General features: G+C 44.7%; 1 protein-coding gene across 2 annotated transcripts; it reads right to left on the reverse strand.

The window, feature by feature from the left end:
* Positions 1-801: 801 nt before the first annotated feature.
* PGD (phosphogluconate dehydrogenase) lies at positions 802-15553 on the reverse strand. Of its 2 annotated transcripts, none has more exons than XM_004425565.3 (13): positions 15421-15553; positions 14725-14800; positions 13828-14007; positions 11650-11715; positions 10843-10961; positions 9061-9130; positions 7024-7158; positions 4836-5025; positions 2570-2700; positions 2224-2357; positions 1717-1816; positions 1444-1566; positions 802-1346 (listed from the first exon to the last, which is right to left on the reverse strand). In XM_004425565.3, the coding sequence occupies exons 1-13, from the start codon at positions 15426-15428 to the stop codon at positions 1227-1229; spliced, it is 1452 nt and encodes a 483-aa protein (XP_004425622.1). In that variant the 5' UTR covers positions 15429-15553; the 3' UTR covers positions 802-1226. The 2 variants fall into 2 exon arrangements, with proteins under 2 accessions (XP_004425622.1, XP_087302959.1); XM_087446833.1 differs by lacking the exon at positions 15421-15553 and adding an exon at positions 15007-15089.
* Between the last annotated feature and the right edge of the window lie 404 nt (positions 15554-15957).

The raw sequence follows: 15957 nt of genomic DNA on the forward strand, positions 1-15957 counted from the left end.
ATTACGTTGGCCCTGGGCTATATAACAATATCAGTAAGTAAGTACGCTAGCAGGTTCTTTCTTGAGGAAATAACATGACAAAACCTGATTCAAGGAGCAGGCTTAGGTTGCTAAAAATCCCACACCGAATCCATGGGCCTGACTTCGAGATAAACAGGCCTGGGAAAGGGAATGAACCAGACCAAGCTGAGCCCATCATTTAAATGTAATTCCCTAAAGTGTTTATTTTTTTTTTTTTTATAATTTTATTTATTTATTTTTCCCCCAAAGCCCCAGTAGATAGTTGTATGTCATAGTTGCACATCCTTCTAGTTGCTGTATGTGGGACGCAGCCTCAGCATGGCCGGAGAAGCGGTGCGTCGGTGCACGCCTGGGATCCGAACCTGGGCCGCCAGCAGCGGAGCGCGCGCACTTAGCCGCTAAGCCACGGGGCCGGCCCCTAAAGTGTTTATTATGAAATATTTGACATACAAGGAGGCAGAATGTTATAATGAACATCCATATACCTATTGCCCAACTTAAGAAGTAAAACATAACATAACCAATAAATTCAAGCCCCCTGTACACTCTCTCCCTGCCTGCCTCCTTGTCCTTCCTCCAGAGTTAATCATTATCCTAAACTTGGTGTTTCCTGTATTATTCTGGAGTCTTTTCTTCAAAGAAAACAAAGAGGAAAAAATTAACAAAGCTAGCAGGAAACTGATTCAAATGTAATGAAACCAGTTGCAAATCTCTCTGCCTTTGGGGATGATGGCTCAGTGTGGCTGAGATGACAATATTGAAGAGTCTGGAGAAAAAGTATAAATATAATGTCACTTTTATTAAGTAGAGGAAAAAAAAAGGGAATTCAGCTGCATGATACAAAGGTTCCGGTTTGATCAAATTCCACAAAAACCCTTCCCATCTATGTGATAAGAGCTGCTGCCTCTCTCAGGGGAAATCTACACTGCCTCCCTAATCCACAGGGACATGTGGAAAGTGCCTCAAGGAGCTGGGTTGCACAACGCACATGATCAGTTCCTGGTCAGTCCCAAGAGGCCAGGGCAGAGGGCATGACGGTTCCCACAGAACTGCCTTACAAATAAACTCGGGGTGACTGTTTCAGGAGTCTCTTACGACACTTTAAGAGATCTGAGCAGAAAGTAGGGCAAAGGGCCATGTAAGCAGTGTTGTGTGGCAAATGGAATGTCCCGGTGTATGGAATCGTGCTGGGTAACAGAGTCTAATTAGGCGTTGTACGAAGAGGACGACACGCTGCCACCATGGCCTGTCCAATTAGTGTGGATAAACTGTCCCGGTTTGGCTGAGAGTTCATAGGTGTGAGCCCCAAAGTAATCCCGCTGAGCCTAGAACACAAGAAATGAGGTTGGTTAGGATAATCCAGAGGCACACGACCCTCTCGTACCAGCCAGGTTAATGTTTGCCACCTACTCCAAAGCTTACCTGGATTAGGTTGGCTGGTAGCATCGCATGTCTGTATCCATCATAGAAGGAAAGAGCAGTGGTGAAGCAGGGCATGGGAATGCCCATCTGGACACCAGTACTGACTGCCCGCCGCCAGGAGTCCTGAGCAAGCAAAAGCCACAGACTAGTGATTAGCCCTCAGAAAAGATAACTGGTTCTACTCTAAATGACAGATTTCCATACACATCAATGCCCCCAGAGCAAAACCCATTGAGACAGAATTCCCATACCACCCAGCCCTGGGCTACATACCTGGCAGTTTTCCACAGCTGACTTAAAGAAGTCATCTAGTAGTAGATTCTGAAGTTCTGGGTTTCGATCAAATGCATCTTTTATCTTTCCTAGGAATACACTGAAATAACCGAGAGGGAAGAAATCAGTGAATCTTACCTACAGCAGGCTGAATCCCTGGCAGAAAGCAGGGGAGAAAGTTGGAAGCTGATATATACCCTAGAGAGGTACAAAGTTACATTTCTCACCCCTTAAGGATAGGTGTACACTCAGTGAAAATATAGAGCCAAAGAGAGGCAAGGCCAGTGGGCATGACAGTTCTCACAGAACTACCTGAACAGGTGTAATGTAGACAATCTAGAATAACTGACATATAGGAAAAAAGTGCGACGTGACAATCTAAGCCTGTCTTGTCGCCGGTGTCCCAGTGAGAGGACTAACCAGCAGTTACAGGGAAAGTGTTCACGCAAGTGCCCGAAGACCACAGTTCTCTGGCACAGCAGCGTGCTGGTCCTTCCCCTCACTCACCTTCTGATGATGCAGCCCCCCCTCCACATCAGGGCAATGCCGCCATAGTTGAGGGTCCAGCCAAACTCAGCGGCTGCCTGTCTTAGCAGCATAAAGCCTTGAGCATAAGAGATGATCTTGGAAGCATAGAGGGCCTGAAAAAGGACAAGACACGAGAGGTGCAATTAGCAGAGTAACCACCTCACGTCCCCCAGCCACCAGCAGTGCAGACCCCAGAAAGGACAAGGGTCTGGGAAAAGGCTGCAAATCAGTTCACCCGGTGGCCTCAGGATGTTCTCCTTCAACAGCCCCAACCCCGAGGGACCTTCCGAGGGATGTATGACAACTGCCAGGGACTGAGCCCCACCTTTCGAATGTCCTCCAGGAATGATTTCTTATCACCTTCAAACTGGATCTTCTGAGGACCCTTCAGCTTCTTGCTAGCTTGAATCCTCTCGTCCTTCAGAGATGATAAGCATCGAGCAAAGACAGCTTCTCCTACATGGGGGCAAAGAGGGGGGAGATAATATATCCCCAAAGTTCACACACAAAACAGAGGGAAAAGAATATACACAAGCCAGAGAGAACGAGGAAAAATAGAAATGGAGCAGGACTTTCAATTTTACGGAGAACTGAAAGTCTCAACCTCACGCCACAAAATTTAACCTGGATCAGAAAGAACTTTTATAAAAAGCTCTAAACAGTTAATTTGATAACTAAAACTCCAAGTCAATCTTCCAACATAAATACAGGTATTCAATCACAAAGATCAACATGAAATTCAAAGGGGAGTTTGGAGGGAAAAACAAAGAGGTAAAACCACTATTATTCAGAATTATTCAGCATTGGTCCATGAGTAAAATTTCAATTTCAATTGATAGGACTTTAATTTTTCAATGCTCACCAAAGACTCAATTTATTTTCTTTTGAAGCACTAACTACCCAGCAATTTGAAACAACTATTGAGAAATAATACAGACTCACCCCTCACAAAACTCCACCTTCTAATTCTTACAGTTTACAGTGTCTCTGATCACCATTCAAGTTTCACAATTTTACTTCATTTGAATAAAAAACATTTCAATATAGTATTTTAAGACATTTAGTATCTTCAAAAATTATCCCTTATAAAAGATTACTTGCTCAACTGACAATTTATATAATTAGAATAAATTACTCTAACCGTTTTTTTTTCCCCCACAGACAAAATGAAATAAAACCTCTGGGAATTAACAGAGGACTTTCTTTTTGAGGAAAGGGTACCAGCCATAACCTTGAGAACACTACCCAAACTTGAAATACACACCAAAAGCAGGTGTCCTCTCCTTGCCCAGCCCTCTTGGCGCTCCTGCAGCACACACACGATGACTTAGCATTTGTGGGAGGAAGCTTCGTAAGACAACTTGTGCAAGGAGGCAAGTGTGTCGAAACCCTTGAGTGTTACCTAAGGGTTAGCTGGAAGACTTACTTCCCCATTAGTTCACCCATCCAGGGATTAAGCCTAGCCTGCCTTCAATTGTTAAAAAGCGTTCAAAGTCTCTAAAACAAGAGTAGGATTCTTTCTGAGACTGTACTACTATTATATTTGAGTCAGTGACAAATAAACTGCTGCCAGCTATTGTCCTCTCAGTCCTTTGCCAGGGTAGCAATCAGATTAGCTAAAAAGCAGCCAACTTCCTTCTACATAGAGCTGGTCTAATCAACCCACTTCCCTCCTTACTGGGCCTCACAACCACCCAGTTCACTGTAAACAGAGTGAGGCATAATAATCAGGAATCCAAAGGAGGGAGGAGACCGGAAGGAAAGGCAGCCTACATCTGGAGGAGCAAACAGGACAATTTATTATAAGGGGAGCAGTTTTGCCCAGAGCAAAGAGTAGCCTTTCAGGAAACACGGGCACCTTTTTTCACTCTCCTTTTTCAATCTTGCCAGAAATGTATCTACTTTATTTTAAAGAACCAACTTGTGGTTTTGTTAATCTTATTATTTTTTTCTGTTTATTTCTGCTTTTTATTATTTCCTTGTCTCTATATCTTTTTGAGTTTGATGCTTAGCTCATTAATATAAAAAAACGTGAATGGGTAGGATACATACCAATATCAGGATAATGGTTTTCTTCTAAAAGAAGGGAAGGAACTTAGGAAAAGAATATTAAAGGTCTTTAAATGTATACATAATATTTTATTTTTTAAATATCTGGGGGAAAAAAAACCTCAGCAAAATATTAACAATAAATGCTGAATACATAAGCTTATGTCATTCTGTGACCTTTTGTATGAAAAATTCCATTACAGTTATCTTCCCCATTAAAAAATCTTAGGTCATTGACTACAGTTACATCACTAATGCTAAAACTATCTCAAAGGTCAAATTGGTTAAGAAAGACAGTAAGGCCTGAATTTATCTCAAAGCTCATATGACTGAGAGGATTATAAAGAAGAGATTCAAAAGCAGATTCAGCCTCCCTCACACTGTGAATTTTCATACGCAGAGAGACAGCACTCTGCGAGGTGGCCAGGGTTGAACAGATTCTCTCAAGACCCGGTCCTTAGTTGCCCGTCTACCAATATTCCAGAAGGACATCAAGATCGACGCAGTGAGACGAGAGGGTTCAATGAAAAGCTGAACGTTACCAATGAGGGTGACAGGAACACCGTACTCCAGGGCTGAGATGGCAGTCCACTTCCCAGTGCCCTTCTGCCCCGCACTGTCCCTGATCTTTGGCAGCAGGTATTTGCCATCGGTATCTTGAAACTTGAGAATATTGGCTGTGATTTCAATGAGGAATGAGTCTAGCTCTGTCTTATTCCATTCCTCAAATGCCTACGTGCGGGACATGAGAAAACAATGGGAGAGAAAAAGGATTATACCGAAGCTGCCTTCACTGACTCCTTCTTTTCCACGTGGACATTGACCGATGCTCACAAACTGCTCCACACTGAGGCTCACAGGCTCTTCTCTGGTGTGCCCGAACACTCCCGCTCCCACCAGCCGAGTTTTATGCTAACCAAGAGTCAGCTGTGCTTGATTTCCACCTGGTGAGGCTGATGTTCTGATGACCAGAACTGTTCTTTCCTGAGCACATGCTCCTCACCTCACCTGGGTCTCTATACCCCCACCTCCTCAGGGGCCTGCCCCGGTCACCCGATCTAAGTCCTCCTCTCACACCCGGGTCCTCTTCTTTCTAACAGTCACCAGGAACAGTTTAGTATGACACATGTCATCATTATTGCCGGTCTCTCCAGCTCCGTGAGGCAGGGCTTTCTTTGTCCTTTCACTGTTACTCCCCACACTGCCTGGCATGGGGGAAGCACTCACACCTACGTGTTGAATGAATAGTTAACTATTATATAAACCAGTTAAAGATGAACACAGAAAGAAAAGCACCATTTCTATGAAAACTAAGTTAAATTGTTTTGGAAAGAACAATAAAGGCAAACCAGTAAAACAAAATAAATGGGGATGACACAAATTTCAAAATTAGGAGAAAAAAATGTAAAAAATCTGGAAGGATTCTGTACTGTGTATCTTGCAAGTAAGTGTCTTTAAATCACGTTCTACTTGAAACAACTGAAACTAGAAATTCTAGATGATAAGAAAGATGACTATGGGCAGGTGGCATAGCGGTTAAGTTCGCGCATTCTGCTTCAGTGGCCCGGGATTCACCAGTTCGGATCCTGGGCATGGACCTACTCATTGTTCATCAAGTCATGCTGAGGCAGCGTCCCACACAGAAGAACTAGAAGGACCTACAACTAGGATATACAACTATGTACTGGGGCTTTGGGGAGAAAAAAGAAAAAGAGGAAGGTTGGCAACAGATGTTAGCTCAGGGCCAATCTTCCTCAAAATAAATAAATAAAATAAATCCTTTAAAAAAAGAAAGATGAGGGGCTGGCCTGGTGGCGTAGCAGTTAAGTTTGCACAATCCGCTGCGGCGGCCTGGAGTTCGCAGGTTCAGATCCTGGGCGCACACCGACACACCGCTTGTCAAGCCATGCTGTGGCGGCGTCCCATATAAAGTAGAGAAAGATGAGCATGGATGTTAGCCCAGGGCCAATCTTCCTCAGCAAAAAAGAGGGGGATTGGCATCGGAAGTTAGCTCAGGGCTAATCTTCCTCCCAAGAAAAAAAAAAAAAAACAAAGATAACTAGAATGCAAATCAGAACCATACTTAAAGAAAAGGACTTGACTGGTGAATGAATATACCTTCCTATATTTTCAATTAAAATAAATGTTTACCTAGTTAACAATGCTGAAGTATTTAGAGAAAAGAGTACTGATGTCTGCAGTTTACTTTGAAATGTATTAAAATAATGAAACTGATAGAGGGATAGACAGATATTTAACAAAGCAAGTGCAGTAAAATGTTAATGGTAGAATCTAGATAGTGTGTATACATGTGTTGACTGTCAAATTCAACTTTGCTATATGTTGGAATATTTTCATAATAAAATGTTGGGGAAAATGCTTACGTTTTCCCACTTTGACTAACTTTTTTGATTACCTGTCAAAAAGCCAGTCCCAACTTGTTCCGAAAAGAAAGCTTATACTGTGCCTCCCACATGAGATAATAGGAGGATCAGATGAGACAATGTACATAGTGACACAGCGCCTGACACACAGTAAGGGTCACTAAATGGAGGTAATGATTACCACCAAGACTCTCTGGGAACTTCTGGCTTAGTGACCAGCTATCATTCAGGCCACCAGAATGACCAAGGGAAAAAGAATGAGGAAGGATTTATTGTCACTAGCAAACCCCTTCTCATCTGATTGGTGATTACTCACTGCAGCATGGGGACAGGGCCTGGGACTCACCTTTGCCATCTCATTATGCTCCATGCCCAGCACATCTTTCATCAAGTGGTAAGCTTCACAGATCAGCTGCATATCACCGTACTCGATGCCATTGTGCACCATCTTCACAAAGTGTCCTGCTCCCTCGCTTCCCACCTGTTCGAGCGACAAGCACCAAGAGGCCTTCAGAGAGGCAGGTAATACACCAGAAAAGCCCACATCAAGCTCCTTCACCAGGCTCCCACCCCATATAAAAAATAACAAATAAGAAGCAAATATTTATAATATTTTTAAAATAAGAATCACTATATAACAATTTAACACAAGCTTCAATTGAGTCCAATTTATTTCAAACTAACTCTAAATCCATTCCTCTAAAAATGTTTCAAAATTCCCAAATTCACTATAAGTACCTATAGCTCTTTGGCCTACATTTTCCATTCTTTCTCATTGTTATTAAAAGCAACTGCCCGCTCCCCAGCCCCCACCCACAAGTAAAAAAAGTCTTTTCCCCTAGGTTACCACTTTTCTAGCAACTAGAGGTTACAATGAGTAGGCTAATTAAATCACTTGTACTTTTCAAAATATATAATTGTATTATAGTTGTTTCTAGTGGCCACTGAGAGGTAAAATGACCTTAGATCCCAGGTCTGGCCCTCAACCTTGTAAGCCCAGAGATGTGTTCTTGCCAGGGTCTCATAGTTGACAAGATACCAATTTATAATAAAGCTGGCAAGCTGTATAAAATCAGAATGCCAGTTTATGAATTTATGATGAGAAATTTAACTACGGATTTTAGCAGTTAACAAGTGTTAGTCCAATCGACACATTCTGTACCTAGAGACAAGCTACTTGGAAAGCCAAATGATCCGAAAATTGTTTAGTGGGCTAGGAATCAGAACAAAGGGGGTGACGGGATTAAATATTTAATGACATCAGGCTCTGCAGTCATATGCGTCCATCTCCATGGGAGGGGTACGCCTGCCCGGTGGACCAGTTGTCTGGCTGACCTGAGGACCCTCTCTCCTGGCAGTCACTGCTTGGACCATCCATCAACGTTTACATCAGAGACCTCCTATGTCTCTGCTTCCATTGTTGACCTACCCTCTTCTGATTTTGACACCTTCTTTGGCCATGAAGTAACACGGCCAATAACAACTTACTTCACACTCCATCCTTCCTCTAACTTCAAAAGTGAACTAAGGAGTGCCTGCTTTTAGTATCTTTACAAGTTTTTTCAATACCCTGAGACTAAGCCTTGAGGCTATGGAAAGTCCACCCCTGACTTGACGTAAAGGGGACTAGGAGCTAAAGAGATCTTGGAGATCATCTAGTCCAAATCCCATATTTTACAGACAAGAAAACTGAAGCCCATGTAGTTTTCTGACTGACTTGCCTAATGTCACTCAGTCAATGGAGAGCCAGAATTACAACTCAGGTCTCCAGCCTAGTGTTTCTTCCATTCACAGTATGGACTGCGGCTGCAATAAGGGATAAAATTTATTTTAATAGCAACACAAAATACAGGAAGGGGAGCTATGTGTGACTTAGCTCAGGCTGCCTTCACATTCAGTGAGGGCGAAAGGCCACAGCTTACTCTGTTCAAGCACAGAATACCCACATCCCAAGGTGTGGGAAAAGAGATTTTTCCCCATGGCAGGACATGTAACATAGCAACATCCATTCAATCTTTTTACTTCCACTCAGGCAAGAAAACCCCACTTTTGATTTTGACATTTTCTTCACCCATGAATTAACAGGGCTAAAAAAAAATCTTACTTCACCTCATCCTTCCTGTTCCTTTTTAAGGAATTGTCTTTTAGATGAACTGAAGAGGGCTGTTTTAATATCAACCACAAGGCTATGAATATTCAATTAAGATACAAGGATATGTACCATCGGCATGCATTTTAGGCATTAAATGTGCTGCTGACTTAAAGATTGAGAAGCTTATGTCACAAAGCCAACCACTGGGACCAAGGTGGTCCTTGCTCTGTACACTTCACCATATCTATGCCCATTTTGCCAACCAGCTTTAAAGAGTAGCCCAGAACTTGCCCAGTCACAGCAGGGTTCTCCTGTTCCTACTTTTGCAGCGATGCCTTGGAAGATTGTCTTGATGTGAGGCCTGTGGAAAGGAACCATGTAGTTTAGCTACTGAGAAGTGAGGGGCTGAGATCTCAATTAAATACTCAAGGACTGCCCCCCCCAACCCCCATTTGTTTCTTTCTCCCGGGAGGTGGAATTGCCCATGAAAAAGAATATGCTAAGTCCTCAAGGTAAACCAGTCAGAGGCTGCAGACAATCTGATTTGAGATGAGAGACAGAAAGGCTGGGTGGAAGCATCATCAAAGTACCAGAAGAAATTTCTATCCCCCTATTGAAAGAAGCTGTGATTCCAGACAGCAAGCAATTATATGGAAGTTCCTGTAGAGACCCTCTCTTATTGGTTCAGACGTGTGTTCCTGGGTACAGCATGCGTCCGAACAGAAAACCCTGCAGCATTTCCAAGAGCTACGTCCAGTATTATCCAGAGAAGCAGCAGCTGTGCTTCACTCCTTCCACCGCTCCCCAAGGAGAATATATTAACTCCTGAGGCTTTCTCCTTAATGTTCTCCTCACTATTGACCAATAAAGCCTTCTTCCCAAAAAGTTTTTGGTAAAGACAAAATCTGACAGGGCTGCAAAGCTAACATGTAGGATTAGGGGGCTAAAAGAGCTACACCTTAAGCTTTAGAACGTGACTCAACTTTTACTGATCGTTTCAGGTAAAAGTGCGGTTTCTACTTCTGACAGATTAGTGTGAGAAAAGTGAATTACTGAGCAATTGGAGCAACGCCGTATGTCAAATATCTTCATGTATATTGTATTTCTAAAAGCTCACTGGGCTGGTACCCCAAGACAAATATTTTTAAGCTCGTGAGGAGCAGGAAGGCCTCTACTTCTAGATTTCACATACTGAAGAGAATCCCCAGGCTTATTCATCACAGAGGTCATTTCAAGAATAATCTTCCCCAATAAACCCTTCACCTGTGGGGATTAGGCCCGATCACTCTTTCCTTTAGTGCCTAATATAATCTTAGAACATGTGGAAATCAAACTCATTCATAAAAGAATGTTACCTTGCCAAGTCTCCCTCAAAAGGATCCTTCCTTTTCTATTTCTCTCTTCTGCTCCATCTCTCTATCTTCCTCATTCTGGCTTTCTCTTTTTCTGCAGTCTCAGCAGCGGTGTTTCCCCTCAGTCTAAGTTATGTATAATTAACTACTTGTATCTTGTCATTGTGATTCTCGATCCCACTCACCAGCCCCACCCTGCGTCTCATACACCACAAAGCACCTCCCCTTCTACAGCCAACCCTTCCTCTTATATATAGCACAAGAACAGTGTAAAATTTGTTTTTTCCCAAGTCAAAAATTTTCCACCTCATTCCCAGGGACAAAAAAGGCCCCATCAGATTTTTCTATTACTCACAATTACTAAGTAAACAGTTATTTTATGGCCATACATCAGTTAAACAGGCAGATCTTACTCCTAAGTCCAGACAGTACACAGGACATCATCTGAACTGCCTCCTTAAAGCCTCTGAATCCTTTAAGCCTATTTAGAACTTCCATTATCAGTACTGGAGGAAATAACAGAAGAAAAAAGGCAAAAGAGGGATATGCGCATATATTACATCAAAGCAACAAGATGTATAGATAAAAGAAATATTTCTGGCATGTCCTATCTCCAACACACAGACACCACAGAGATCAGGGGGGCAGAACTGCTCACGGCTCACTCATCCTCAAAGTTCGGGCTCCCTTGTGCTGAACGCAGTGGTACCTTGGTACTCACCAAGCTTCTTTGTTCCCTCCTGGCATAAGTGATGGGCCGTACCGGGCCCCCTCCTCTCCACCACTAACTCCGCTCCCCACAAACAAGATTCCTTTAGCCTTGAGGTCTCGACATCGTCTCTACATGAGAGAAAAATAATTTCATTACGCTTCCATAAAATAAGTTTCTCCCAATGAATGAGCGGAGGTATACGACAGGTATGGAGATCCCACATTTGACAGAAAATGACCCAAGGATCCAGGAGTAACCTGATCATTCAAGAAATTTAATCCCCTCAGTTTGGTAGTTAGGAAAAAAAAATCTATGGAAGTTTAAGATAGCTATTCTGTCCCCAAAGGGAGATGATAAAACCAAACAGACATTCTCATTTTACTGGAAGAGACCTTGTACAATAAGACTCAATTAAGAGTTGGTTTAATACAAGTGTGACTTCTGCCACTCGGCACTTCGGATGGTAGAGGGACTTCTTCCAGCACACGAGACCATTAGAGCAGTGCTGCTCAACCCTGTTACACACTGATGCGTCATGGATTGGTGGGAGAGGAAGGGTAGAGTTAAGCATAAACTCTCAGCCTGCTCTATCTAAGCAGCAGTCATTCTTTCGAGTTCCATGTGTCACCAATGAGAACTTCACCCATCAAGTATGTCTTAGCAGAAACAAAGGCTGAGAACTACAGCATCAGTACCAATCCCCAAAAAGTCAGCACCACAGAAGGACAGTCCACTCTTTGGTCATATGTGTGATGCTGATACTTTTTTCTAGAATGTTCTCAGAACCTGGAAGAATCTGGACTGAAGAATACTTACTGTGGTATCCCTGTATTCAGAATTTCCTCCATCAATGATGATGTCACCAGTGGCCAACAATGGTACCTGTAACCAGACACAGGCATTAACGTGGACCAAAGACATGAAAGAGAAAAATAAAACATACCTTGACCAATTAAAACAAACAAGAATTTATCCCAAATAAACCCAGCCTAAAAGTAAATATTATTTAATTTTCAATAATCTTCTCTGTGGCCAGAGCTAGGCCCCTATTTAAAACCCAGTTAGAACTCTCCACAACCAAAATCATTCTTTTTAACTACCCTAAGATTTTACAACAGACAAAATCTACTTGGAAAATTTTGTATTTCTAATGTGTACCACCTGCCTGGTTTATAGTCACCAAACTAGGGATTGGACAAATTCTAAAAGATTATACCACTTCCTCCAAAATCTCTGCCTAGAACACAGTAGGGGTCCAGTTAATAGATATCAAATGGTTTCATGTATGAATTAATGACCTGATCACCACTGTTTGGAGATGGCAGGAAGAGACCAGGCCTTGAACGAGGATCTCTTCCTACGGCACCCCAATCAGGTTGGCTTTATTACTCACCCTCCCCCACAAGGCTCCAGTTAACATTACTTAGTATTTCCCCATGCTGAAGAGTAATCTACCATTTTTCAGTCCATTCTGTCTGTAGCTAATCATGGGCAGCTTGGCAGCTTGCGACACAAAAAGCTTGGTGTCTCCTTTCTTTATCACAGTGTTCTTCCTTTCCAGGTCATTTTTTTTAAATGGTAACATACTGGTTACAAGTTCCTCTCCCTATAGAAACAACCCACTGTTAACACTACTCCTGTAAAAAAGGAATGTTCACCCCTTGCCTCTGTTTACTGTCACTACATTTCTCACAATAATGGCATGATAATGGCATTCTCACATTTCCTCCAAATGGCTAATGCTTTCATTTTTTCAGAGCTGTTACTGTAAAACTGTTTTTGAGTATCTAAATAAATTATTTCTACTGGTTCCCTTTCATCCATATGCTTTTTTTTTTTTTTTTTTTGCAGGACAAGCACCCAGAGGCTGCAGGGTACTGGCAATGAGGTTGTTTGCATTTATCATTGGTGAGGAAAATCCTCCCTAGTTATTACAGTGTGATCTTTTCCCAGAGGTGTTGAGGGAAGGGGCCTAGAGGTGTCCCAGAAACAGCTTATAGCAACAGTGCTTCCCCCAAGTGGTGCTGAGCATATCCCTGGGGAAAAGGCAGTTGCCCCCCTCAGCTCCTCCTCTCCCACAGCCATCCCAGTGGGGAGTGGTCATCAGTCCTTCAGTGGGATCAGGGAGAGAACAGAGAACAGACAAGTGTGAGGAGACAGACTGGCAGCGACCACCAACAGGAATGGGCCCACTAACCCTTGGCCCTGGGGTGGTGGAGGAAAGCCAAAATCAGGGGTCAGACTACAATGTGTTAAAGAACCAAGATTAAGACCTACATGAAGCATGGCCCCCCTCGGCTGATGATCAGGGACCAGAACTGCAACTGAGGTCTGCCTCCCAGAGACCCTCTCTGGGGGCCTCAGCACTAGGGCACCCACCTGCCCCAGCATGGCCATCATTATGCATGTGCATAACTTTTTTCTTCCAGAAAAGATACACTTGCTAAAGCCAACAAATTTTTCAGTACAAAAATAAGTACCGTGTGTAGTTCCTAGGATTCCCTAAGGGGATCTCTTGTCATTTATACTAAATTATACAACAATTTGAGAATTGTTGCTTTATAGGAACACTGAGAAAAGTGAAATCTATTTCTAAATTTGGACACTAAGGTTTATTAGTGAATAGCACTAAACATTCATAATACACAATCAAAACTGTAAGTTTTTTTGAATACCAAAGATCCCACTAAGATTACTATTGTTTCTATTCTGGTTTTTAATGAATTCTTATTAAAATGTCTCTTAGCATCCTCAAAATTGTATATATAAGGAATTATTGCCACTCGAGGATATGTTGTTACTTAATTAGTGCCAACCAAGTTAACCAACACTGAGACATTTAAGCAATTGTTTTGTCAGAACTGAGCAGTTCATATCCAGAAATTTAAGAGGGGGGGTAAAAATCTCTTAAGTAACAAGAAGTAAAATAGCTAAAGGAAGGAATGAGAAAAGTTGTGTCACACGAGTAGCAGCTGAGAGCAAAGCTGGCCTCACCAATTTTTCAATGAAATCATCAACAGCTTGGCCAGCCTTCACAAGCAGTATGACCCGCCGAGGCTTCTTCAGCTTGGAGACCATCTCCTCCAAGGAGTGCGCACCAACCACCTTGGTTCCCTTTGCCTCATTGGCCAAGAAATCATCAACTTTGGAGACCGTCCTATTAAAAGCACAGACCTAGAAGGACATAAAGGCCTGATTAGGAGACCTACGCCATACAAGACCCTCAGACCACGGACCAAGTGACAAGGAAATTTCTATTCAACCCAAGGTTTTGGGGAGGTGAGACCCTGCCTTTGCCTCTTCCCCGCCCAAGTGCTGACTGATCACCGCAAAGGTAACCTGAGTAGGATGAAATGGCAAAGAGCTGAATACTATAAGCAAAGGTCAACTACCCATGGCATATCAGGCTAGAGTCCGTCACTAACCGGTTAGGACCCAGAATCAAATCTAGGAACCAGCTGGTTCTAGACTGCTAACTTCTGTCACTGATAATCCTTGTATCTAAGCCAGTTCAGCTTTTATACATAAATCTTTCACTATCCTCCTATCTCCTTAGGCAACAGAGTTAGAAATCTGCACACCCAGCAGGATTTCTCCTCAAGAGACTGGTAGGTTTATGCAGGCTGCAAACCTTACTGAAATGACAGATACATTTAGCAGGACTCTTCCTCCTCAGAGAATTGCAGGGTTGGCCCTGCCACACCCACATGTAAAGTGCTGCTTCTCCTTCCTTTGCAAAAATGTCATAAGCAGAAATAGAACATATAAAAAGAGAAATATGTTCTAGGTTATATGGGATCTTTGAAATCAGCAGAACGATCACTGATCACAACACCCAGGCTAATGCACCCCAGGAACCCATAAGAGAAGACTGTGTCCCTCGTGACTTACCACAAAGCCGTGGTCATTCATGTTCAAAATTAAGTTCTGACCCATGACAGCCAATCCAATCAGTGCAATATCAGCTCTGAAAAACCGGAAAAAGGAACAAAGAAAAATGTGTCAGTTCCACTTAATCCTCTCCAACGCAGGGATCCAGAGTTTTCTACCTTTGGCTGACTGATAACTTCTCCTCAATCCCCCTGCTCCCTTTTACACTTCAGAACCCAGGCAGGCCGCCCCCACTCGGCCACTTGGAGGGGCCTCAACTTCTGAGGACAACTGGACGCGCACCGAGGAGGGTCTTCCCGGCTCGCAGTCTCTCCCGCGCTCTGGGCTATCTGGCAACCACTCGTTCCAGGCGTCCGTCTCCCACAGCGGGGAGGAGCCCCTGCAGCCCGGGCCGCGGCCGTCCAGCCTCTTCCCCTCCGGATCGGGGTCCTGGCTTCCCTCGGCCATGGCCGCCCCCACCCCCCCGGCCATTTTAGGAACGGGGATCCGCCCGGCCTGCGCCGCCGCGAGGGCAGAGGGCCTGGGTCCGGGGGAGGCGCGGCTGCGGCGCTGGCTCGGGATCCGGGGAGTTCCGGGGCTCCCGGCGCCACGAGGCCTGGCTCAGGCGACCCCCGGGGCCGAGGCGCGTCTGAGGCGGCTGCGCCCTCCGCGCTGGCCCTTGGAAACGTCCCCGGCCGCCCGCAGGCCGTCACTCACTGGGCCATGGTGGCGGCGGAGGCAGACCCGGCAGGAGCCAAGAGAGGCGACGAGTTACAGACCGCAAGGCGCGGGCGACCGGGGACGAGTCCCGCTCGGGTTCGCCCGCTGAGGCCGCTGTCCCGCCCTCCAGCGCCAGCCAATCGAGAGGAAGGGGCGGAGCTGTGCGGCCACACCATTGGTCTGCCCTGGCGCCAGTGAGCCCACCTTAGGCAGACGAACCCGCCCACTCCCAGGGCCGGCTGAGGAGAGCGCCGAGCACATCGATGACATCGACCCGGCGCGGGCAGGGGGCGTGGCGCCGGGACAGGCTGAGGGAGGCTGGGGCGGGCGTGGCCGGGAGGGAGCCCCGGACCGCGGAGGTGGAGTCGGGAGCGCGCCCGGGGGGTGCCCGGGATAAGAGGACGGCGCGCAGACAGGCGGAGGGGCCAGGGCAGAGGATGCGCAGGGTTAAGACTTTGCTCGGCGGCTCCGTGCGGCAGATGGTGGCTCACGTTGGGCCGCGCTTTCCAGTGAACAGGTGCTCGGACGCCTGTT

The sequence above is a fragment of the Ceratotherium simum genome, chromosome 22, assembly GCF_057802395.1.
Source record: "Ceratotherium simum simum isolate JZ-2026a chromosome 22, ASM5780239v1, whole genome shotgun sequence".
Taxonomy (NCBI): domain Eukaryota; kingdom Metazoa; phylum Chordata; class Mammalia; order Perissodactyla; family Rhinocerotidae; genus Ceratotherium; species Ceratotherium simum.

Excerpts from the sequence above, each read along its gene's own strand:
- PGD (XM_004425565.3), bottom strand. Across the intron at positions 7,159-9,060 it reads GAGAACCCTGCTGTGACTGG|GTGGGAAGCGAGGGAGCAGG; the intron begins GCAAGTTCTGGG and ends TCGCTCGAACAG. Across the intron at positions 1,817-2,223 it reads GGGGGCTGCATCATCAGAAG|TGTATTCCTAGGAAAGATAA; the intron begins GTGAGTGAGGGG and ends CGGTTATTTCAG.